Consider the following 23,177-nt stretch of genomic DNA (forward strand, 5'->3'; position numbering starts at 1 on the left):
GTTCAGGTAAGAACTATTTTGTTTTCTTCAAATGTTATATAATTTTAGTTCAGCTCATTCCTTTTTGCCATATTTTATTACATGTAATTTAATTGTATTTTATAATTTATAATTTATTATATTTATTTTATTATTTATTATTTTAAAATTATTATTAAAAGGAATCTGAGCGTTCGGATTATACGGCCTGGTCTTCTTTGGGGCCTTATTTCCAAGAAGACTGCTGCAAGGCATAAGCAATCATGGGCCAATTGGCACATCATGTGGAATGTGGATTGAAATAAGGGCATTTCCTTGTTGTAGGCTAGTGTCATGGGCCAGCAGATTCTTGGTCGCAGAATAGCTTGTGTAGCGCCCGACAAGTTGAGAACACCAAGCCAACCTTCCTTTTATAGTTGTTCCTAAGAACGGTATGGCGAATAGCATCCTCGTTTCAGATCGTATCATGCCCAACTTTTCTGGAGTATCTAATCCTTTGAGCGAAACACACAGAACCCTTAAATATCACAACCGGGTTTCATAGCGACACCGGCTCCCTCTTTTTGTCACCTTAAGCTCCTGGTATAATATTTATATCCTAAACCCTAACACAGCCATCTTACATCACCCCACTATAATTTATCACCTCAACCTCTTCACCCAACCATAGCCACATTAGGATAGCAACACCAGCTCCCTACTGGTTGGTGCACGGGAGGTCAACTCTTCAAAGCTCCTCGGAGTATAATATTTATATCCTAGAACTCCTAACACAAACCATCTTGACATCACTCCCACTAATGAGTTATATCATCCCCTCTCTATCACTCACTCTTCACCCCAACGACACAAAGCTCCACTCACGAGGATACGTAAGCACGGGGAGAAACCGGTCCATGACACCAGTCTATCCATTGCTTTGCAGTCTAGTCCCTTGACCTTGCTTTTCCTAAGTTGAGATTGGTTTAGCTTACTTGATGTGAATCCTGCAGTGGGTTTTATCAATAAGAGAGAAGCTGTTTGGTACGGCTTTTCATAACAGCGTTAACTATACAAGAGAGGGAGGTAACTTTTATTTGACAAAACACCTTATGGTTATAATGCCTCCATAGTCACTACAGATGTTAACAAATTTCCCCTATTTTAGCTTTTGAGTATTGCGGATTCAAAACATGTATTACTAAAAACACACTCCAATGTTCTGGGGGTGAGCATAGTGTAAATTTTTTGCTCCTCCTCTTGTTATGCATTTGAAATTCAGAATTAATTTTAACATAAATACCTTGAATTATATAAGATTATTTAAAACTATAGCAAGAGTTAATTTGATTCCATATTTAATTGAAATTTTAGAAGGGTATATGAACTTGCAATTACGTCTCAAATACATTTTTTTTATTGGAAATCTAAAAGAGGAAGCTAGGAAAAAATAAGAAGAGAGAGAAAGTAAGGGTGTGTTTTTTTTTTCATGGAAAGTAAATGCTTTAAAAGACGTTGTCCCTTATATAGTTTACGAAAATTAATGGACATTATGAAAATAGTTATTATTAATAATTAAAATATTTTTCCTTAATTGATTATTTCAAGCGATACGCATGATCATTTTTAGTAAACTATCTTCCAAATTATCCATTTTTCGCCAAACAAACGGAGCCCAAATGAAAATAGAGAACAAAGTAGTTGAGACCTATCGCATTTTAATTTGTAAAAATAGTTTAAGAAATCTCCCAAATCAGTTTTAAAGTGTAAGTCAACATTTATAAGCTTATGGGCTTTGTTGATATCTCTCGGGCCCATTGTAGTCGGAATGCAAATGGGATCGCTGATTGGCTGGCTAAGGCCCATCGGAACAAGAGCCCGGCCCATGATTGGTTAGCCAATTCCCCTAAAACCGTTTTGGAATTTACTTTGTTCTGACTCTTCTGCTTTGGTGATGAAACTGCAATTAGTATGAAATTTCTTTTTAAGGCCCAAAAGGTTATATAATTTGTGATTAAGGGGCCAAGCTAAACCAAATCAACATCGATTTTTCGCTTAAATGGCAAGCTACAGTGATAAATCATTTAAATCACTAACCCTTGGCTCATTATTCAAACAAAAGGAGGTAATTTATCACCTGATTATGGTTGTGGCCATAAACATTAAAGACATTGTCTTTTTTGATAAGAAATTGGTTTGTCTTTAAATAATGGGTAAAATAGACGTTGAGTTTTACTTACGATATGAATGGGGCTATTAGAGGTGAGCAAAGACGAACCGACCGAACCGTATGTTCCTAAGCTTCCGTTCCTCAAATTTTCCGTTCCGATTTAAATCAAAGGAAATTTACCGGTATCGTTTATATTTTTTATGTATATTTTTTTTTTTTAAATTAAAATAAAAATTTTTTTTTTTTTTTTTTTTTTTTAAATGTAAATCTAGTTTTAATAAATAAAGTTGGTGTTGCTCAACATTACTAATAATTTGCATGTTTCATTGGACCATCTAGAATCGGATTAGACCACAACCGGTCGTTATCGCTAAGAATTTGAAGTCGGACCAAACCAGTAATAATGATTGATTGGAGTTGTTTTCGGCTGATAAAGATTTGTTCTTGAGTTAAAATATAACCGGCGAGGCTCCAACCCATGTAACCAAATCGTGAGTTACGCTACTTATTTTAATCTTAAGCATTATTCTCGGACGAAAAGCCTTGTCCGGGAGTCCCCACCGCGTCACGAGTGCAGTACGGTTGTCGACACCTTTGCAAGAAAGAGGACCCTCCTTTCCGCGTCCAGCGAAACTTCTTGGAATCACCCTCTTCGCTTCCCTCTCGTTTCTATCGCTTTACCACCCTCTTCACTTTCAGATCCGATGAACTTCGCTGCCCATAGAGACTTGACTCTCTGGTGACCCGTCAGGCATGCTGCTATCTCTCAACTAGGTCAGAGTCAATTTGTTTGTTTACTGTAATTCAATGGAGGGCAAGTTCCCATTTCCTTTCCTTATCTGTTTTGCACTTTATTCGCTGCAAGCACTGAAAATTCGCTTCTGGGTTGCTCGGATGTGCGCTTAAAAGTATGAAACTGTAAAGCTCGGATTATAAAAATGCAAGAGTGAATCAGCGAATATGCAGTAATGTCACCTCTCAGTCCCAGCAACGTGGGGAAGTGGGAAAAATGTGCAAGCTTTTTGATGTGGGGGATAATTTCTCGATGAGTAGAACGAGAAACATAGGCATTACTTCATTGTTGTATGAAAAAGTACCTTGACATTTGGAAAAGGAGCATGTCAAGAGGCATTGGCGCGAAGGGTTGAATTGTTCCTCATCTTTTCCCTAAAGTGTTTTTGTTCGTTCCATTTGTGTTTCCGCAGAATTGTTCTTCTGCGAATGCATCTCTGTTACAACTTGTTATCTGAAAGTTGAGCGTGTATGTAGCGTTGGGTATCAGATAGATTTCTGTTGCATTTCCAGAGGGAAACTAGTTTTGCTTCTTGATGTTCATTAGCCCCACAGACAGTTACTCAGGCATGATGATCTGAGGACACCGTGAATACTGAAATTCTTATACAAAAATGTAACTTATGTGGATATTTGTTCATCTGTTGTTGTCGAGGCAAAACTGTGTGTGGGTTACTGGGTTAAAGTTTGGTCATGTCTTTTTCGTATACTGAACAAAGCTCACTTCAAATTCAGGCTTTCCAATCTTTGTCACTGGAGTTTTATCAAGGGCCAGCAACCTTGTTATGATTGAAACTTGTGGCATGTTGCAGAAGATTCATATTTTGTGAGGAGTTCATGGGTTCTCTTTTGTCAAAACGTGGAAGTACGAGACAGCCTTCTCCATTTGCCTCAAGTTCACGGTCATGGAGTAATCAAAGCTATCCATATCCAGCATATCCTCAACCTGGACAGGACTATGCGCCTTATCCTAAATACGAACCCCCACCTCCTCCTTCAAGCTATGGTGGTAACGCTTCTCATTCAAAGAGGAAGCTTGAAAGGAAATTCTCAAAAATAAATGATGATTATACTAGCCTGGAACAGGTACGATACATTGTCAACTCCACTATTTTTTGGGAGCTCACTTTTTATATGGTCCAACTCTTATAAAAATGGTGAATGTCGTGTTGACTTGGAGTAGCATTTAAAGTGGAATTGTTAGACGCGAGGTTGATGGTAAACTAGATGTACTCTTTCTCGTCGATGGCAGAGCACTTTGGGTGTTCTTCCATTCATCGCTTTTCTTTCTAGATTTTACTCTCAAGGATAGAAAATTTTTCTCAGGTTACAGATGCATTGGCACGTGCTGGCCTGGAGTCTTCAAACCTGATTGTTGGTATTGATTTCACCAAAAGCAATGAATGGACAGGTTGGTCAGATAGGTACAAAAATCTCATTTTTCGTTTTGGGGCTAGGAGATTGATTTGCTTCTGTAATAGGTGCAAGGTCATTTAACCGGAGAAGCCTGCATCACATTGGAGATGGCCATAATCCCTATGAACAGGCAATAGCAATAATTGGGAAAACACTGTCATCCTTCGATGAAGACAACCTAATTCCCTGTTTTGGATTTGGGGATGGTATCATTTTTGAAAATATTAAAGTATATTTTAGCTCGTTAAACTTATTGATGAGATCCTTAGTTCTGTACTTGCAGCCTCAACTCATGATCAAGAAGTTTTTAGTTTCTATCCTGATGAGAGATTTTGTAATGGATTTGAAGAGGTTTTGACACGTTATAGAGAATTGGTACCTCAACTAAGACTTGCAGGTTGGCAACTCACTCTCTCTTTCTCTTCCATTGCCTTAAGTAAAATATTCAGCTTATTAACCCAATATCTCAATGGCAGGCCCAACCTCATTTGCTCCCATAATTGAAATGGCCATTACAATAGTTGAGCAAAGTGGTGGCCAGTACCATGTGCTAGTTATAATTGCTGATGGGCAGGTACGTAGTCTGTACTTTTGTACTTTAGATTTAAATATGGAGATTGGCTTTCATGAGAGAATGGTCGCAAATGGTGCTTTTCTTTAAGCTTACAGTTTCGAAGGCAACTGATAAGCCACGAGAAATTATATTAAATGGGAAGAAGCTTTTCTCGTGAATTGACAGATGTTTTACGACTTTTTTGCGTATATCCACTGTCCACTGAATTAAATTTTTGCTGCTCAAGAACCCTTTTTGCCAAATTTCAATACAAGATTCCCCTCTCTGATTGGAGTGTTGTACTTAGATGCCAGTGCAACTCTGTTTAGCAATCTCTGAGTACAAACTATGACTCTAATTTCATGCGTAATCCATTCTGTTTTCTACAAGTGGTGCTTGATTGTCGAGCAGATCTTGCTCTTGGGGTGGACATTACCAAAGTATGCAGAGGAATGCCATGAAGCAGAAAACATCATATTTCATTATTTTAAGAACACAGATTACTTCTTCTTACTGACAATGTCTATCATCCATGTACTGTGAAAGGTGACCAGAAGTGTTGATACCAGCCGTGGCCAGCTAAGCCCGCAGGAGACAAGTACTGTCGATGCAATAGTGAAAGCAAGGTATATGTTGCTGCAGAGTTTGGCTTCCTTAGTCACTGATTATTTCCCTATTGGTTTTCTAAGGTGCCTTGTTTTGGACAGTGACTATCCTCTGTCGATTATACTAGTTGGTGTTGGTGATGGGCCGTGGGACATGATGAAAGAATTTGATGATAACATTCCTGCCCGGGCCTTTGATAATTTCCAGGCAAGTATCTTGCTACTTCCATTCAAGTTTTCCTTAGGATATTCTTCCACAGCTTATAATCATGTTGTCCTTTGTTTTGGTGCATGCTTCTAAAGTTTGAGTCTGCTGCTTTGTAGTTTGTCAATTTCACAGAAATAATGTCAAAGAATATGGACAGATCCAGAAAAGAAGCAGAGTTCGCTCTTGCAGCCTTGATGGAAATACCTTCCCAGTATAGAGCAACACTGGAGCTGAATATTTTGGGGTAATGGTGTAATATCTGTAAAATTAAGTTATGAATCTTACTGCCATTAGTACGATGACTCTTTCGTAGTCTGTCCTTTAGTCTGTTCATGTAAATTCCACTTCATCTAGCAGTTCTCAAAGGGGAAAGGTGATAGACCGGGTATCTCTCCCTCCTCCTCAATATGGCACAGCGTCTTTGGGCACCTCGAAAGCTTCACGATCAAGCAGTTTTCGACCAAGTGCACCTTCTGCTAGACATGACCCGTTTGGCACAACTGCTTCAAGTTCTGTGTCTGATAATCATGTAATTCATCCTTCATCTTCTATTGTGGTGACTAATGCCTATTCAGTTGCTTGGCTGTATTCATGCCAAAATATGTTCTTGTTGCAATGATCCTTTGAGTTGTGGACCTTTTTGAGAGTATATCGTAAGATTGTCAATCGCTAATCATCCACAGATTTCTGATTTCTTTGTCATCATTTCAGGATTGTCCAATTTGCCTGACTAATCGAAAGGATATGGCTTTCAATTGCGGTCATCAGGTAATTTGTCTTTTTTTAGCCCTTGAATTTCCCCCCTTGGCCTGCTTTCCAGTTTCCATCATGTATTTGCATTCTCTGTTACTTTTGCTGAAAATTTCAGCAAACGCATTTGAAAGCTAAGAATTTATTTGCAGACCTGCTGCGAGTGTGGACAAGATCTGGAGTCATGCCCCATTTGCCGTTGTTTCATCGAAACTAGAATAAAGCTCTACTAAAGGAAGATCCACTGCTTTTATCAAGGTTTTTTGCCCAGCTTACGTTTGTTTTCATATCCCAAATTCATCTTCTTTCGTGTGCACTGGTGAGAAGTTTGTCGCCATTTTTTCGGCAGATGCTATAGCGGACATCTCATAAGACCAAAAATAATGCAAATCCCCAGTTGTCCACTGTACATACCTCGTGGAATTGTCCCGTTCGTGATTCAAAGGACACTAAGAAAGTTCCAAGTAGCGTGAAAACGGCTAGGATTCAGTCGGGCAGTTCTTGCTTCGACAGGGACGACAGAACCATCTCTCACTCCAACAGATGAAATAACCCTTTTCCATTGTCTCCTTGTTCTGTTTCTTGTCTGAACGTGATCATGGTTGAATTGTCCCATATCCCCACTCAACGATATCAGTTGTGATTTTATTCAACTAATTTCGGCATCAGTGGCGATTCTTTCTTACCTTCCTGTTATTTTGTTTTGGCTTACTGTCTTTTGAACTTGGCGTGTGCGTGCTTGCACGCATGACTGCGAGGACACTGGCATAGGAAGGAGTGAGGCACAAAGAGTGTTTCCATTATTGCCTGCCCGTGTGTGACAGTTTTTTCCCAAGTTTTGCGTACTAGACGCAATCCCAAAATGTATGAGTTCCTACTCTGTCGGACCAACTTGCAAAGGTTCGTGTATAAGTTGACTGCCTTGTTTTCTCTTTACAAGAACTCCTAAAACACTGCAATGGCAGCTCGTAGCCATGTACGCCTTCTCGTCAAATTGATGATCATTGCCATTGCTTCACTTGAACGAGCCGCGCTTTGCCGAGCAAAGACGGGGCAATGGCAGCTTCTTTTGAACAGTACGGGAGTGGTGGCTATGCACATGGCGGTGACTCACCTCAATACAGTCATTATGTTCGACCAAACTGGCGCTGGCCCATCCAGCTACCGTCTCCGCAGGAGCTCCGCAAGTGGAAGAAGGTGCGTGGATGATTCTTCTGAAGAGTCGTGCTACGCTCACTCTGTTGAATATGACATTTCTAGCAATAACATCCGAGCTATGAGGCTCGAGACCGATACCTGGTGCTCCTCGGGTTCTTTCTTGAGAGACGGAACACTTCTCCAAACCGGTGGATATGGCAACGGCTCTCGAAGAATCCGACATTTCAGGCCTTGTCGGGATGGCCGCTGCGATTGGGTGCAATCGGAGACGGCCATGTCCTCAAGAAGATGGTATGCTTCCAATCAAATACTCCCCGAGAACGGTGGGGTCCTCGTAGTGGGCGGAAGAAGAGTCTTCTCCTACGAATTCGTACCCAAGTTGTCATCCACGGACGAGTCTCATGATCTGCCCTTCTTGCACCAAACATATGACAGAAATGGAGGAGAGAACAATCTATATCCGTTCCTCCACCTTTCTTCTGATGGCAACTTGTTTATTTTCGCCAACCGAGATTCGATCCTTTTCGACTATAAGCGAGACAAGGTGGTCAAAAAGTTCCCCCAGATTCCGGGAAAAGGGTCGAGGAGCTACCCAAGCTCAGGTTCGTCTGTGATCTTCCCCTTGGAGCACGGCAACAAATTCTGCAAGGTCGAAGTGATGGTGTGTGGGGGTGCGGCAACGGGAGCTCATAGAGCAGCGGGACACGGCAAGTTCTTGAAGGGACTACAAAGCTGTGGCAGAATGGTGATAACGGGAGACGAGCACAAGTGGAAGATGGAAGACATGCCGGGGCCGCGCCTTATGAACGACATGATAATCCTTCCCATGGGCCACGTCCTGATCATCAATGGCGCTCAGCGAGGGAGTGCCGGGTGGAACAATGCGGCGGGTCCTTCCCTCGTGCCGTACCTCTACAAGCCGAAGAAGAAACCCGGAAGCAGGTTTTCAATGCTCAAGTCTGCTAAGATAGCTAGACTTTATCACTCCTCTGCAAGTCTCCTCCCTGACGGGAGGATTTTGGTTGCCGGAGGGAATCCAAACCAGCAATACATGTTCGAAAACGTGACTTACCCTACCGAACTCAGGTTACAAGCGTTTATCCCGAACTACATGGACAGAAAATATCATAAATACCGGCCAGAAAATCTCACAGTAGAAACCCAGGGCGATCGCAGTGTCAAGTATGGGGAAGACTTCACAGTTCGGTTCTGGTTGGGGAGGAGGCCGAGCAAAGCGGTCGAGTTTAGCGTCTATGCCCCACCCTTCACGACACATTCCTTATCGATGAATCAGAGGCTGCTGAAACTTTCTAGCAAGAACATGGTCAGAGATGCAGCGAAGGGGTGGGTGAACATCACCGTCAAAGCCCCTCCATCTCCTAATGTCGCGCCGCCGGGCTATTACATGCTCACAGTCGTTAATGGAGGGATTCCTAGCACATCTCAGTGGATCAGATTCATACATGCTTAGAAGTTCTCTTCAGATTTCATGTTGTCTTAAAACTATCACAGCACTCCATGTCCAAATAAGGTCATGAAAGATATTTCTTTCTTTGTTATAAGTAAGAAAAAATTATTGCAGCAAACACACTAGCAGTGGACTAATCCTGCAATCCAGAGACAGTGCACAATTGCTACCACATGTGCAACTACGTCGCAACAGAAGAAAGATTTATAGTCATGTAGGATTCATGTATCCGCGAAGAAACTGTATGTGCGTGTATTGTCAACTATCAATCGAACCGCAGCGATTGTGGCGGCCACTGCAAGAAGCGAGAACACGACCACGTTGAAACAATGCCACACCTTCTTCTCCAATCTTGCTTTTTTTCCCTTCACCTGCTTGAAAGTTGAGAAAGCCATAATCAGTCCTTTTGGTTATGCAGTGATTCATGGGTGCCAATGTTACAATTTAGTGAAACTTTTTTTCACTGAGGATCAAAAGAAGTTTCCTTGAGGTACAAGTAAGCTAAAATCAAGCTAGAAACAATCAAAAGAACGGTTTGGGTGATGAATTTACCTTGAGAAAAATCAAGCTGGGAAACACGAAAGTTAAGGGAATGAGCGTGAAGGAGCCGAAGAAGTTGACGAAGTCTCCCATGAACGGAAAAGCAGCTGTCACGAAGGTATTCACTGCGAAAAGGGCAGCTCGCAAGAGCATTCGTCGTTTTAGATTCGTTGCCGAGTTCATGCTCTCCTCTAATTTTAGGAACTTGGTGTCTAAGGTCTCGTGAATTGGTGCCACAAATATCTGGTCTTGTCATTAAAACGGACACGGTTTAGATGATGAAAAGTTCAGATCCCAAGATTCAGAAAGAAATTCTGAGGAAACAAAGCAAATTTCTCAGAGTGTCGTCAAACTAGTCATCGCACAATATCATCCTCCATTGCCATAAAAGATCATTCAATAGCCTGGCCAGTCCTACGTACCTTTCCGGCCATGGACGGGCTTGAGTAACAAATTAAGGCCAATCCGCCCAATGAGGAGCAAGTAGGAATACAGTTAGAAGAAGCATCTTACATGTTGGGAGATAATTGACTGGAGGAAGACGGAAGAGTTGATGAAAACCTTCGCCCATTTGGGCCCGCTAAGCTCTTCGGGGAGGTACTCAGACACGCCAGACCCGTACGCCCAATAACCGGCCACGGTCACGCCGTAGTACACTATAAGGCCAACTGTGTATTGCAAGCCCATGGCCTTCCTCATGTTCTCCACTGCCGGCTTGCGAAGAGTCGACTGCATCATCCCAGATTGCATTCTTCATACATACATAATGGCAGTGATGAATTGTTTGTATATGAACTGAATGCTGAACTTGAGGTTTCTACCTGAATCTCTAGTAATAGACCCGAGGCATTGCAGACAATAGTGGCTGAAACCGCACCTAATGCACCGAAGGCTTGGCCGACTTTGCTTCTTTTGAGATCGTAGTTCTTGTTATCATCGGATTTCCCTATCGGAAATGGTTACACATTACTCTTAGACAACTCCCGTTATAAAAACGACACTTGCTGACGACAATTGCGTAAAATCCATTCTGGCTATATGGTGTGGAAATAAATTGTATGATGAGGAAACATGCCTACCGTCTTTGATGACCACCATCAAGAGAAGTCCAATGTAGGTGAAAGTTAGGACCGTAGAGACGCCCAGCCAACTTCTCATGGCTGACATGGTCGGGATCAGACAAGCAAACGCTAAATATGCTGCTCCTGTCATGCCTATGTAGTATTGAAGCCTTAGGGGACTTTCACTGAATTCTGAATTTATCGCCTGTCAATTTTTTTCGAAAGAAGTTAAGAACATTCGTATAAATACTTGAAATTTGCAGTCGCAATGCACGTAAAACAGATTACAAAGAAAGGGTTTGATTAATCTTAGTTTAGCACCACATGCCTTGAGAGCTTTCCCTCCCAGAAGGATGAAACCCATGTTGCCGAGCAGCAGGGTTAGAAACTGGAAAACCCAGGTGATGTAATACATTTGCCTACCTTCACATAATGAAAACGAGGAGAGTGTGCCAAATTATATGATCAAAAGAACAGATTAACAAAAGAGAACTTCTCTCAGGTTGGAGGTAAATTCATCGAGAGAAAAGAGACGGACCGAAAAGGAAGCCCATGATGTCTCGGTAGCGGATGAAGCGGCGGCCATCCACGAAGTGAAAAGCAGCCAAGAGCCAATTAGCATATGCAGTGTACAGTCCCACAACACTTAGGCAAATGATGCCCCACGTCCAACCCAAGGGCACCAACATGAGGTTGGAGAAGCTAAGTACGTATCCACAGTTGAAGCCCGTGACCAGCAGCAACCCCACCTGAAGCCATGAGTCTGCAAAATCATTTGGGCAACCTTACTTTCAGCTAAAAAGATCATGTCTTGAACGTGCAGAAAACAAGAAGAATGGTGGAGGAAATGACCGTGGTCGGTGGTGTGAGCAGAAAGAGAGGCGTATTGTTGATGATGATGATGATGATGATCCTGGGGATGTTCATTCACTTGGGCTGGCTCTAGGCTCAGAGCTTCCATGGCTTCCCCAGCTGATGGGGTCACAGCATGCATCTCCATGAAGGAGAAGATACTCTTTTGATCAGGAGGGACTACTACAACTATTTCAAGCTCGTCACGACAACGGTTGTTTCCATGGAGTTAATGAGTGTGTCAAACATAGATCGAAGCTTATACACGACTAGAACGAGCCACCTGTCGAGTGGTTATTGGAGAATTTGGTCATCAGGCATCAGCTAATCCCCATTAGTTGTCGGTATTATTGATTGGGAGCTGTCCCTCCATCAATCATTCTTGCCGTCACCTGATCTTATGGGAGCATACAAGAGATTGATGGTTATCTTTAATTTGGTGGAATGGCATTACAGGAGGACTTAGTTTACTAGGTAATGATGCTTGAGAGGGAGAAGTTGAGGTAATTGTGGTCACTGTCGGATGGTGCTTGGTTGCTTTGTCTTACCAACAAGAGGCCTTCATCGATAATAGACCCATTTCAACTTAATATTATAAAGGAAATCTCTTTAGACGACCCGAAGCCTTACTGCGTCATAGCCGGAGCGGGAGCAAAGCTCGGGTGGTGATGCAAGTGCGCGGTGAGCGCAACTGCCCCCTCGGGAGTGCTCCTTGTACGACCAAGCAAAGAGATGGTGAGGATTGCATATGAAGGCCTTTGCCAGTATGACATCCTGGATTAACTCATTGAGTTATTGTTCGTTTTGGCCGGTCCTATACCAAGCCTCACGATTTTGTCCTTTAGTGTACAAATGGACACCTTCCCAGGAGGTCACCAGGAGCGCTCTCACCCGAGCACGCTTAAATTTGGAATTCCAAAGCTAACCGTTGCCGTTACGTCAAAAGATGCGCCTCTAAGAGTTAATTCCAATTTTCTTACATATATATATTCTAGAATCGCTCTCTTCCTATTCGGTGCACAGTTCGGTTCATTTTCGCCCCATTCGTCATCCTAAAAGCCTGTCATGAGCCGCTTCTTGCTCAAGCCCTCTCGCTTAGTGATCACTCCCCACCCTCGTTGGATCGGGTCGTTCTGACTAGCTAGGATTTAGAACAACTGAAGAGTGAGTGACCACGAAGTTCCATTTGAGGGCTCGACATGCGGTTAGCTCAAAACAGGTTCATCATGGGGCCGGGCGAAGACTATACAATAATTCTAATTGAGCATGTTGGCCGATGTTATTTTCCTTTTTTCCGCAATGCCGGTTTGCAATTTTCAGTACAAGAACTCGGGCCAGTATAAGGTAGGGTCGGATCTTTATAAGCCCGGGACTATTGACTTGGGTATGACGGCTGATATTAGTAATCCCGCGGCAAAATCATGCATCAGATAAACAAAAGAAGGAAAGGGGATTTAATCTTAGGCTATATTTGTTTCGCGGCATATATTTTCCTCATTTTTTAAAAAAAAAACATGGCTTCTTCAAAATTAATTTTTAGAAGTACCGTATTTTTCGCAAATTAACGAAGCCTTACTTATGGAGATGGCCCTTTCCTAAATAAATCAAACCTTAAACAGCATACCTCTTCAAATTCCCTTACAATAGCATTCTAATTAGGTTGCGGATTGGCTTGATGCTACAGGTCCTTATCCCTTAATTGGTTGTCCAGCCCGCCGGAATCATCATAAACTTTACTTTGTTCGGAGTCTAGTCTTTTGTACTCAAAGTGTTGAGTTAGCTAATGAATTTCCTTTTCTAAAAAAAAAAAAAACTTCAGAGACCAAATTCGATTATGCTTTTGCTTCTAGTGTTTTTCTAAAAGAAAAAATTGTTTCTTTCTATGAATTGTGATTACCAAAGAGTGCTTTGAGCGCATTCGATAGACATATTTGACGAAGAATGTGCAATTAAACATTTAAATATACTAGCACTCTTCTTTACGTGTAGGTTGAATCAAAAGCAATAATTGAACAAAAATTCCTAAACTTATTGTACTATGACTAATTAAGTCCTAAATCTAACATAATCCTAAACCTTTTGACAATTTACCAATTCATTCCTAAACGTTTTAATTGTGTCAATTTAGGCCTAAATATTTTAATAATTTATCGATGTAGTCCTTTTTATCAATATAGGTTTATGACCAAATTGAAAAAACTTTAAAATGTTTAGAATTAATTTGATATAATTGAAAAATTTATGACTAAATTGATACAATTGAAAGTATAAGATTGAATTGGCCGTCGTAACATGAATGATTTCGAATACTTCGTAACATGATGAAACTTTTTTGGACAAAAAGTAAAAATTTGGGATTTTTTATGAGATAAAAAAAGTTTTGGATATAATTGTCACGAATGTTAAAGTTGAAGGTTTTTTTTTGTATTAGGCGTTTGATGGGTTATTCAAGTATTTTTTTTTTTTCCTTTTGACCAAAAAAAAAGTACTTTTTACTCATGCTTGGTTAAATTTCAAAAAGCAAACGACCAATTACGTTGACTTGAATTATTTGACTTGCCCAAGAACGCTTTCTATAAAATAGCCATGCCCGTTATCGGCCGGCCGGATGAGACTTTCGCAGGCGGTTTCAACCCACTGCACGTCACCTCCATTTCATCGGTCAAGAAAGCGTTTGCTGACCTTTTGTGAATCTCTGCTTAAGGAAGAGTTAAACGTAGATACGAGATTATTATGACGATCACAGGCGCGCCCATCATCAAGAACGGTTGCCTCTCGGTCAGAGGCAAGGTGGTCTTGACCGGAGTCCCGCCGAATATTGCCTTCAAACCGGTCGGCACGGGTTCGGGTCTTTTGGGCGCCACGTCGGTAGCTCCGAGTTCCCGTCATGTCTTCAGCCTCGGAGTTCTCGAGTTAGTTCATGTACCTCAGTAGACAGCATTTCAGTCTCTTTCTGTTTTGTTTGCTTGGAGTTGTTATTGATGTTTCTGCTTTGACGGTTTTCTGGAATTCCTTTTTTTCGTTTATGGGTCTTCCACTAATTTTGTCAGTGTCTCTTGTTCTGTTCTTACGAGAACTTAGTTCAAAAAAGGATTGACGCCAATGTGTTTTCTTGATCTGAAGTTCGGATCTTTCTGCTCTCTTGATTTGTGGATTCTTGAATTTTCGGTGGAATCAATTTCAAGCTTATTTGTTTTGACATGTTTGAATGTCGGGTCAACTTTTGTCTGGATGGATGTGGAATCATGCATTTCTGGATCTTGTTCCAAAATGCCCCCACGAAGATGGATCCCAAGAGGACATGAAACAACAAACTTCATCTATTTAATTCTCGCAGGTTGCTGTAGCTTTTGGTTAATCCTTGGACTATTGCAGGGGATTCAAGTTCTTGTGTCTCTTTAGAGCCAAAATCTGGTGGATGATACCTCGGGTCGGCGGATCTGCTAATGAAATTCCCATTGAAACCCAGATGCTTCTCTTAGAAGCAAGACAGGGATCCTCTTCGAATGATGGAGTATCGGTGGAACAGAACTCCGAATTCACGTTTTACATCCTAGCCCTGCCTGTCTTGGACGGTCCGTTCCGTACGAGTCTGCAAGGGAACGCCGTGAATGAGCTCCTGTTCTGCGCTGAAAGTGGTAGGAATTAGCTGCTTATGCTTTTTTTATCAATTGCCTCTGGTTCTGGCCTTGGCATTTTGATCTATGACATGGTTTCTATTCCTTCGTAATGCTTCAGGTGACGTCAATGTGACAACAACTGAAGTAGCCGAGGCAGTATTCATCAACTATGGAGATAACCCGTTTGATCTCATCACAGATTCCATTAAGTATGCTTTGTCCAATCCGACGTGTTGGTTCTCTCTCTACTTTCTTGCTGGAAATCTGTAACATTTTGGATGCGCTCTGATACAGGATTCTGGCTAAGCATAAGGGTACATTTAGCCACATCGACGACAAAATGGTAAGAAAATTCTTGAAGTACTTTTAGCTGCACGACCAATACAATGACTCTGCCTGCTGACTTTCTTTTGATACGATGCCGATAGATCCCCCCACACCTTGATTGGTTTGGATGGTGCACATGGGATGCTTTCTACTCCAAAGTCAATCCCAGAGGAATCAAAGAAGGCCTCCAAAGGTGGAATGCAAATGCCAAGCCACATTTCAGTTCTGAATGTGGAACAAGTCAGGATTAACTTACTGTTAATGTATCAAAAAGCTGAGCAGCAGTGGTTGCTTTTACGCAGTTTCTTGGAGGGAGGCTGTTCGCCAAGATTCGTGATCATCGATGATGGTTGGCAAGACACGGAAAATGAATTTTACAACGATGGAAAGCCGATTGTTGAAGGAATGCAGTAAGTTCGCCATTTTCTTCCACCAGTTTGATTTCTCCATAACCTCTTCTGCCATCGATTATTCAGGTTTGCCACCAGATTGGTCGATATCAAAGAGAATGAGAAATTTAGAAGCTCAGTCCTGGAGGATTCATGCGCTGATCTGCACGAGCTGATTAATTTTATCAAGCAGAAATACGGACTGAAGTAAGACCATGGGGCCTCAACAATCTGTCATATGTATAATCAGTTGTCATGTTACTTCGAAATGCACATCTTCTCAAACTTGCCACGTAATGAACTCTATAATCTCATCGTGCAGTTACGTCTACCTGTGGCATGCATTAGCTGGTTATTGGGGAGGACTGCACCCGGCATCTGAGAAAATGAAGAAATACAACCCGCAGTTGGTATACCCAATTCAATCACCTGGTAACCTTGGTAACCTTCGAGACATCGCTATGGACAGCTTGGAGAAATATGGAGTTGGAGTAATAGATCCCGAGAAGATATATGACTTCTACAATGACCTCCACAGTTATTTGGCACGCTGTGGTGTTGATGGAGTAAAGGTGGATGTTCAGAATCTAATTGAAACCTTGGGCAATGGGTGTGGAGGACGGGTGACATTGACTAGACGATATCAAGAAGCTCTCGATCGATCTGTGGAAAGGAACTTCAAAGAAAACAACCTAATCTGCTGCATGAGTCACAATTCGGACTCTATCTACAGGTACTTCCATTTGGTCGCTGTCTTTTTTTTGGCCGATGTCCTTTTAGTAAGGTCAAAATGCCATTTCATAAGGCTTTACTGTTTGTTGAGGTCAGTTCCAAGAAGAGTGCAGTTGCAAGAGCATCGGAGGATTTCATGCCGCGAGAACAGACATTTCAGACTTTACATGTTGCCTCTGTCGCATATAACAGCCTTCTTCTTGGGGAGATATTTGTGTCAGATTGGGACATGTTCCATGTAAGATTCCCTGTACTCTGCAGAATTTGAACTCACTACTGCATGATTTCTCTTATTCACTAGCCAAGGGCTAGTGCCTTCAGCATTTGCTGCAGTACTTTTCTTTAGAGACAGCTTATGCTAAGTCCATGAGCCGGTTCTTTTCAGAGCAAACATGAAACTGCTGAGTTTCATGGCGCTGCGAGAGCATTGGGTGGCTGCGCTGTATATGTCAGGTAGCTATTGTTCATGAATGGATAGCATGTGAAAACTCCGAGGACTCATAATATAGCAACTCCCTTAAGTCGAGAGACGTTCTTTATGATGAAACTCGGGTTGTAACAGTGACAAAGCTGCCAACCATGACTTCAACATCCTGAAGAAGCTGGTTTTGCCAGATGGTTCTGTCCTAAGAGCCAGATATGCCGGCCGGCCTACTCGTGATTGTCTCTTTGAAGATCCTGTCATGGATGGGAAAAGGTAACTATGCATTCCTATTGACAAATAATTCATGTGAATTAATCTTCCATTGACTATGCTTCAATTTTCTGCAGTTTGCTCAAGACGTGGAACGTGAACAAGTTGACCGGCGTAATCGGTGTATTTAATTGCCAAGGAGCAGGAAGTTGGCCTTTGAAACAGGATTTACGAGAGAAGTCATCATCGCCACTCCCTATGCTTCCTCCCATCTCGGGACACATCAGTCCTGCGGACGTCGAATTTCTTGAAGAAATTGTGGGTGAAAACTGGGATGGGGACTGCGCAGTGTACGCATTCAACAAAGGTGAACTTCGGATTCGTTTGCTTCTTTGCTTCTTCCCCCCAGACTTAACGGTATGTGCATAAGATTCACTTCAGAGAGTCTGAAATGTTCTCATTGCAGGATCACTCTCCAGATTGTCAAAGAGAGGAAATCTTGAAGTTTCCTTGAAGACTCTGGAGTGTGAAATATACACAATATCGCCGATAAGGGTATTTGTTCTCTCCTTTTTCCATTTTTCTCATGAATATTCAATCGTTATGGCTTTCCTTTTCCTCTTTGGTTTATTATCCTCATGCAGGGAAAGCAAATTGTTCTCAACAGGTTTTCCTTGAGAATATTCACTTTGCTGCAATAGGCTTGCTGGACATGTACAACTCAGGAGGGGCAGTACAAGCTATAAAGTGCACCACCAGCCTATCAGTGGGCATAATAACTGTAAAAGGCCGAGGATGCGGCCGATTCGGATTCTATACAACCTCGAAGCCGAATTGCTGTAAGGTGGACAACAAGGAAGGTGAATTCACTTACAACGATCAGAATAACATGTTGACAGTAAATCTTCCAGAAGAATGTAAACTGAGGGACATTGAAATTGTTTACTGAGGACAAGCTGCACTGAAATGGAAGAGGTGCTTGCTGATTTGTTCATCTCCTTCATTCATTAAGATGTTACATCCGCTGTAAGAAGGATCATGTAGACATTGTATTCATCGATGACAAGTGGTGTCAATTATTAAGAATGACTTGGATGTCTGCACTTCATTTGTCTCTTTAAAACTGTAATTCGCAAACAGTCTGTTCAAGCTTATATGTCCCTCGCCTCGTTTCCGTTGAAATAGAAATTTTGTTACAGTAACGTTGCAAATTCTCTTTTTTGCCTTGACTTTCTCTGTACTGATCTGATTACTCCGCAGCAAACGCTGCAGCGCTGCATGACAATCTCAAGCTCCAGCAACGATTATCCTGCTGTTCAAGCAGTCATATTCTTCGGATCCCTCCACATGTATGTCTAGGCATTGTCATGTCGGACAAAACCTGCTTGTTCAAACCTTAAATGTTGGTGTCCTAGCTTCTTTACAAAGGTGGCGCGCTAGGCTTCGAGTGAGATACACGCATGATATTCTCTCAGTGATGTTCATGGATCAATCAAGGCTTGCCTTTGTTTTGAAAGCCACTTATTTTAGTTCAGCTGTCTCTAAAGTCTTCGCGTGAAGGCCATCCAGGACTAATTCTGCAGACTGGATCATCATATGTTGCATAAATAAGAAGCCTTTGCACCATGTCACCTCAACTCTTACGAGAAGAGAAGAAATAAAACCTGGTTTTGCCGAATAAAATCGAATACTTGAACCCGAGGCAGGTGCATTGCAAGATCGAAACGGTTGAGTTGACTTTCCTCGGGATCGTTACTCCGAGTTTTGATAAACACTATCCGCAGACTACATGCTTTTACTGGCAACCCAGTAGTACTACTTAGTCCTCCTGCCTGTGCTGTGCTCTTCTGCTTGTTAATTCTTAAAAATTTCGACTGTCCAACTTCACTGCCTACGAGGTAAACCAGTTAATGGTCTGGGAGACGATTTCAGGCACACGACCACGGCACGGCACGCCGTGTTTTGTACTGAAAATTTTTCACGAGACGTTTTGAGAATAGTCGCAAAAAAAAGAAAAACATCTCGATGTGTATAGAGATGATCGGTTCTCGAACCGGATTGAGAGGACTAATTCCCAATTTCAAGAATTGGGAACTGGACCGAATGGTCTTGGGATCGTACCGGACCACACCGACCGGTCCAATCCAATTCCTGAGCGGTCCAATTATTGGATCGGTCACATTTTTTTGTGATTTTTCATTAAACTTTTCTTGTTAACCACATATTTATCGGACCACCTCTCGATTGTTGCTAAACATAAAAGTCATACTAAGCATTTTAATAAAATTACATTTACATTTAGAAAAAATTTATAAAAACATAGTTGAATGTATATATTTTATTCAATTTGGTCCAAGAGATCTAATTTCCCATCGGAACAAGTAACCGGACCGATCATAACCGATTCTAATTTGATGAACCGGAAGCGAGACCGGAGTCCTTGAGAACCGGATCAAACCATTCAGTCCGGTTCGATCGTGGTGATTTCGATCTGGACGGTCCGTTTTGCTCGGCCCTAATTCACATTCTTAAGTTTGGAGAATTTAATGTATGGTTCAATTAATTTGAAAATCTGTACAAGATAGAAAGGGCCTTGCGGGAGAAAATATCTGGAAGCCCGGGATGTTGCGGCGATATCATGTTTCCTTTTGGACTTTCCGCCATCTATAATTCCTATGGTGTCTGTTTAACCCAACTTTCTCTCTCTCTCTACCCCTCTCTCCCTCCACCCTCCTCTTCTTACTTCTTCTTCCTCTTCTTCTCTTATCCTCACACAGTCGCTCTAAAGCTCTCTCCTTTCTTAGAAAATGTCCTCTGCAACTGCACCTGTCTTCAAACCCTTGTCCATCACCGACTCATGCCCACCTTCTCTCTTCGTCTCCTCTTCGTCTGAGTCCTCTCATCCGTATCTCCCAATACCCCTCAGACCCATCAAGATACACCTCTCTTGCTCTTCTTCATCTTTTTCTCAGTTCACACTCGCCTCTCATCCTCTGAGGAAGACCCATCTTCCCAGTTTCGTCGCTTTCGTTGCCGAGACCTCGGGTTGGGCCCAACAAGATGAGGACAACACGGTCACCACCACCCTTGATCAAGAGCAAGAACAAGAAGAGGGCGGGGAACCCGGGTGGGAGAATCAAGAGACCGAAGCTAGGGTCTCGGACTGGGAAGGCGGGGGCGAGATCAGTGAGGGTGGGGATTTTGTGGAGGGAGAAGGAGGTGGAGTAGAAGAAGCAGGAGCAGAAGAAGAAGAAGAAGGAGAAGGAGAAACTTTTGTGGAACCGCCTGAAGAGGCGAAACTCTTTGTTGGGAATTTGCCTTACGACGTTGACAGTCAGAAATTGGCCATGCTCTTTGAGCAGGCTGGGACTGTGGAGATAGCAGAGGTGAACCCCAATTTCACTTCATCTGTCTTTGCACATTTATGTACGGATAAAATTGATGGGAAAGCTTGTTACTTGTCAATTCTTGGAGGTTCGTGCAATGTGTTTAACTTTTCTGCGTCATTTGTAAACGCAGGTTATCTATAACAGAGATACCGATCAAAGTCGTGGATTTGGTTTCGTGACCATGAGCACGGTCGAGGAGGCCGAAAAGGCTGTTGATTTGTTCCACCGATATGTGAGTTCAATTCCCCCATGTGTATCGTGATTTAATGTTCTTGTTTCTTGGAATGCTGCTGATTGCTGTTTACGCAAGATAGTATATAGACCTCAAGTAGTGTGGGGGACTGTCAAGGATCTCCACTAATAGGTACATTAGTTCCTTTCAGTATTATGTGGTTGTTACTGTTTAGTTTTAGATCCATTAGTTTAGTCTGCTCTTTGAATCAAGTGTGCCCTTTTCCTTGAGCTGACTGACTTATTCAGACCCATATCTCGCAGCTTTTCCTTTCTACCTTCCTGAAAGGTTGAATTTATACGTCCAATATTGTTTCTGCGAACATGCCGTTTGGTTGTTGGCGTCCGATATTGTTTCTGCCAACATGCCGTTTCATTGTTGTTGGCATTAATATAACTAATTAAGATTGCAAATCATAATCTTCTCAGTCCCAGTCACATATGTGCAGGCCAAGCTTTGACGGTATGTTCATGTCTGGACTAGCATTTAGAATCCTCATAAGGTCAAGAGTTGCGTTCAGTTGGCTCCTATGATTGACACTCTCAATACTCCTGTTCAGTTGACTTTTTTCTTAACTAACAAATGAAAAACATCTTGGTTTCAGAACAGAATGTCGAAAGCGATATTGAGGCCAAGATAGATGCTATCTGACAATTGGAAATTAGTCAACCTCCGATTGCTGACATATAGCTTGATGACTTGTCTGAGAATACTATCTTTTACTTAACTAACAAACGACAATCATCTTGGTTTCAGAACAAAATGCTGAAAGCAATACCGAGGCCAAGATAGATTCTATCTGACAATTGGAAATTAGTCAACCTCCCATTACTGACATTTAGCTTGATGACTCAGTGAAATTGTCTGAGAATTCTATCCTTTGCTTACTCGAGAATAGTATCCTTTGCTTACTATGATTACTGATTCTTTGGCTCTTAACTATTTCTTTTTTTTTTTGGTAAGGGCTCTTAACTATTTCTTTATGTATGAAGGATTTGCTTATCTGATTTCAGTGAAATTTTGATGGCTACTCTTATCGACTTTTTAACATTGATAAGGTGCATGCTTAGAATCTTTCAGCAAATGCTTTAACTAGTCTCATGCATAAAAAAATTATGCAGTCTGTGCTTAAGCATGTTGTGATTCCTCTGATTCTTTGACGTTCCTGTCAATGATTCTATTGCTGTTGAAAAATGACGGCTTTCTAAAGCAGTGTCAGATTTGGGCAATCATTTTAAACAGGACATGGGCGGAAGATTATTGACTGTGAACAAGGCTGCTCCAAGAGGATCGCGGCCAGAGAGACCCCTCCGCACGGTTGAGGCTTCTTTCAGAATCTATGTTGGCAACCTGCCTTGGGATGTGGATAATGGCCGCTTGGAGCAGCTTTTCAGTGAGCATGGGAAAGTGGTCAATGCCCGGGTGGTGTATGACAGGGAGAGTGGCCGTTCACGAGGTTTCGGTTTCGTGACAATGGCAACGGAGACTGAAATGAATGACGCCATTGCTGCGCTTGATGGACAGGTACTAATCTTTCTGTGCCTATTCCCTGTTCAAGCAATTGCCATTACATGCGTCCTCGACAAGGCGAAAATTTGATGACATCTCAATCTAGAATAAAGTTAGAAATTTGATGACTTCTCAATCTAGAATAAAGTTGAAAACACCGAGTGCTTTCATTCCCATTTCAATTTTGTGTTAAATCATGTTTATTATGTTTACATGTGCATCTAACGATTAACAAAGATAAGTTGTAGGTTTGTACTGTTTAATTAGACTGAAACTTATGCAGGTTTCTTTGCTATATCAGAGTATGATGGAAAGGATGAACGCTCAAGACTTATTTTAGAACAAATATTTTTCACAATATATGTTTCTGACAGTGCTGTTGTTACTCCCGATATTCGGAGTTTCGGGGGAGAATATTAGTTTGTTTCTTCATCCTCTTTAAGTCAGAATGGATATATTGCTGATGATGATTCTTTTGGTGTCGTGGTGTTGCAGAGCTTGGATGGAAGGGCAATCAGGGTGAACATGGCCGAGGAAAGATCGAGACGCAGCACCTTTTAAGTTAAATTTTGATAATCTGGATTTGATCACTTTAGGTTTATTCATTATGGTCATTCATAAGTTTATGCGTGTTCCTGTGATCCTAGTGTAAACTTTTCCTACATGACCCACAAATTCTTTTCCTACCGAGGTTCTTTTTCTCTCTTGTTTTGGTAAAGCTGCTTAGACGTGCTGCTACAGTGAGAAGAACTCTATTTACTCACAGCATGGATAGATGAAAGGCAAAGATGCAAATTACTATTGCATTCGAGTT

General features: G+C 41.9%; 5 protein-coding genes across 11 annotated transcripts; 4 read left to right on the forward strand and 1 right to left on the reverse strand.

The window, feature by feature from the left end:
• The first annotated feature begins 2,713 nt into the window (after positions 1-2,713).
• On the forward strand, positions 2,714-7,137 carry LOC115732136 (E3 ubiquitin-protein ligase RGLG2-like). 6 transcript variants are annotated; one of them, XM_048280235.1, is made up of 13 exons: positions 2,714-2,879; positions 3,733-4,006; positions 4,247-4,331; positions 4,402-4,542; positions 4,620-4,733; positions 4,813-4,910; positions 5,436-5,515; positions 5,597-5,702; positions 5,819-5,946; positions 6,060-6,258; positions 6,414-6,470; positions 6,605-6,710; positions 6,802-7,137. In XM_048280235.1, exons 2-12 carry the CDS (start codon positions 3,758-3,760, stop codon positions 6,683-6,685), a joined length of 1,338 nt encoding a protein of 445 aa, XP_048136192.1. In that variant the 5' UTR covers positions 2,714-2,879; positions 3,733-3,757; the 3' UTR covers positions 6,686-6,710; positions 6,802-7,137. The 6 variants fall into 6 exon arrangements, with proteins under 6 accessions (XP_048136192.1, XP_048136191.1, XP_048136190.1 ...); XM_048280233.1 differs by having other exon boundaries at positions 2,715-2,902; positions 3,656-4,006; XM_030662796.2 differs by having other exon boundaries at positions 2,715-2,902.
• A 158-nt stretch (positions 7,138-7,295) lies between these two features.
• Positions 7,296-9,168, forward strand: LOC115741500 (aldehyde oxidase GLOX-like). The gene has a single exon (XM_030675440.2). The coding sequence runs from the start codon at positions 7,411-7,413 to the stop codon at positions 9,079-9,081; it is 1,671 nt and encodes a 556-aa protein (XP_030531300.2). The 5' UTR covers positions 7,296-7,410; the 3' UTR covers positions 9,082-9,168.
• A 106-nt stretch (positions 9,169-9,274) lies between these two features.
• Positions 9,275-11,673, reverse strand: LOC115741501 (proline transporter 1-like). The gene is made up of 8 exons (XM_030675441.2): positions 11,532-11,673; positions 11,218-11,442; positions 11,008-11,102; positions 10,698-10,884; positions 10,440-10,564; positions 10,132-10,347; positions 9,631-9,861; positions 9,275-9,449 (listed from the first exon to the last, which is right to left on the reverse strand). Exons 1-8 carry the CDS (start codon positions 11,671-11,673, stop codon positions 9,300-9,302), a joined length of 1,371 nt encoding a protein of 456 aa, XP_030531301.2. The 3' UTR covers positions 9,275-9,299.
• A 2,424-nt stretch (positions 11,674-14,097) lies between these two features.
• LOC115741496 (probable galactinol--sucrose galactosyltransferase 2) lies at positions 14,098-18,433 on the forward strand. 2 transcript variants are annotated; one of them, XM_030675434.2, is made up of 14 exons: positions 14,098-14,443; positions 14,907-15,169; positions 15,270-15,360; positions 15,446-15,494; positions 15,580-15,671; positions 15,781-15,888; positions 15,955-16,074; positions 16,190-16,600; positions 16,696-16,837; positions 16,985-17,052; positions 17,162-17,296; positions 17,371-17,600; positions 17,700-17,788; positions 17,901-18,433. In XM_030675434.2, exons 1-14 carry the CDS (start codon positions 14,265-14,267, stop codon positions 18,180-18,182), a joined length of 2,259 nt encoding a protein of 752 aa, XP_030531294.1. In that variant the 5' UTR covers positions 14,098-14,264; the 3' UTR covers positions 18,183-18,433. The 2 variants fall into 2 exon arrangements, with proteins under 2 accessions (XP_030531294.1, XP_030531295.1); XM_030675435.2 differs by having other exon boundaries at positions 14,310-14,443; positions 14,869-15,169.
• A 1,470-nt stretch (positions 18,434-19,903) lies between these two features.
• LOC115741505 (28 kDa ribonucleoprotein, chloroplastic-like) lies at positions 19,904-23,169 on the forward strand. Its single transcript, XM_030675447.2, has 4 exons — positions 19,904-20,619; positions 20,753-20,854; positions 22,097-22,378; positions 22,859-23,169. Exons 1-4 carry the CDS (start codon positions 20,041-20,043, stop codon positions 22,922-22,924), a joined length of 1,029 nt encoding a protein of 342 aa, XP_030531307.1. The 5' UTR covers positions 19,904-20,040; the 3' UTR covers positions 22,925-23,169.
• The last annotated feature ends 8 nt before the right edge of the window (positions 23,170-23,177 follow it).

The sequence above is a fragment of the Rhodamnia argentea genome, chromosome 6 (assembly GCF_020921035.1).
Source record: "Rhodamnia argentea isolate NSW1041297 chromosome 6, ASM2092103v1, whole genome shotgun sequence".
In the NCBI taxonomy this organism is placed as follows: Eukaryota; Viridiplantae; Streptophyta; class Magnoliopsida; order Myrtales; family Myrtaceae; genus Rhodamnia; species Rhodamnia argentea.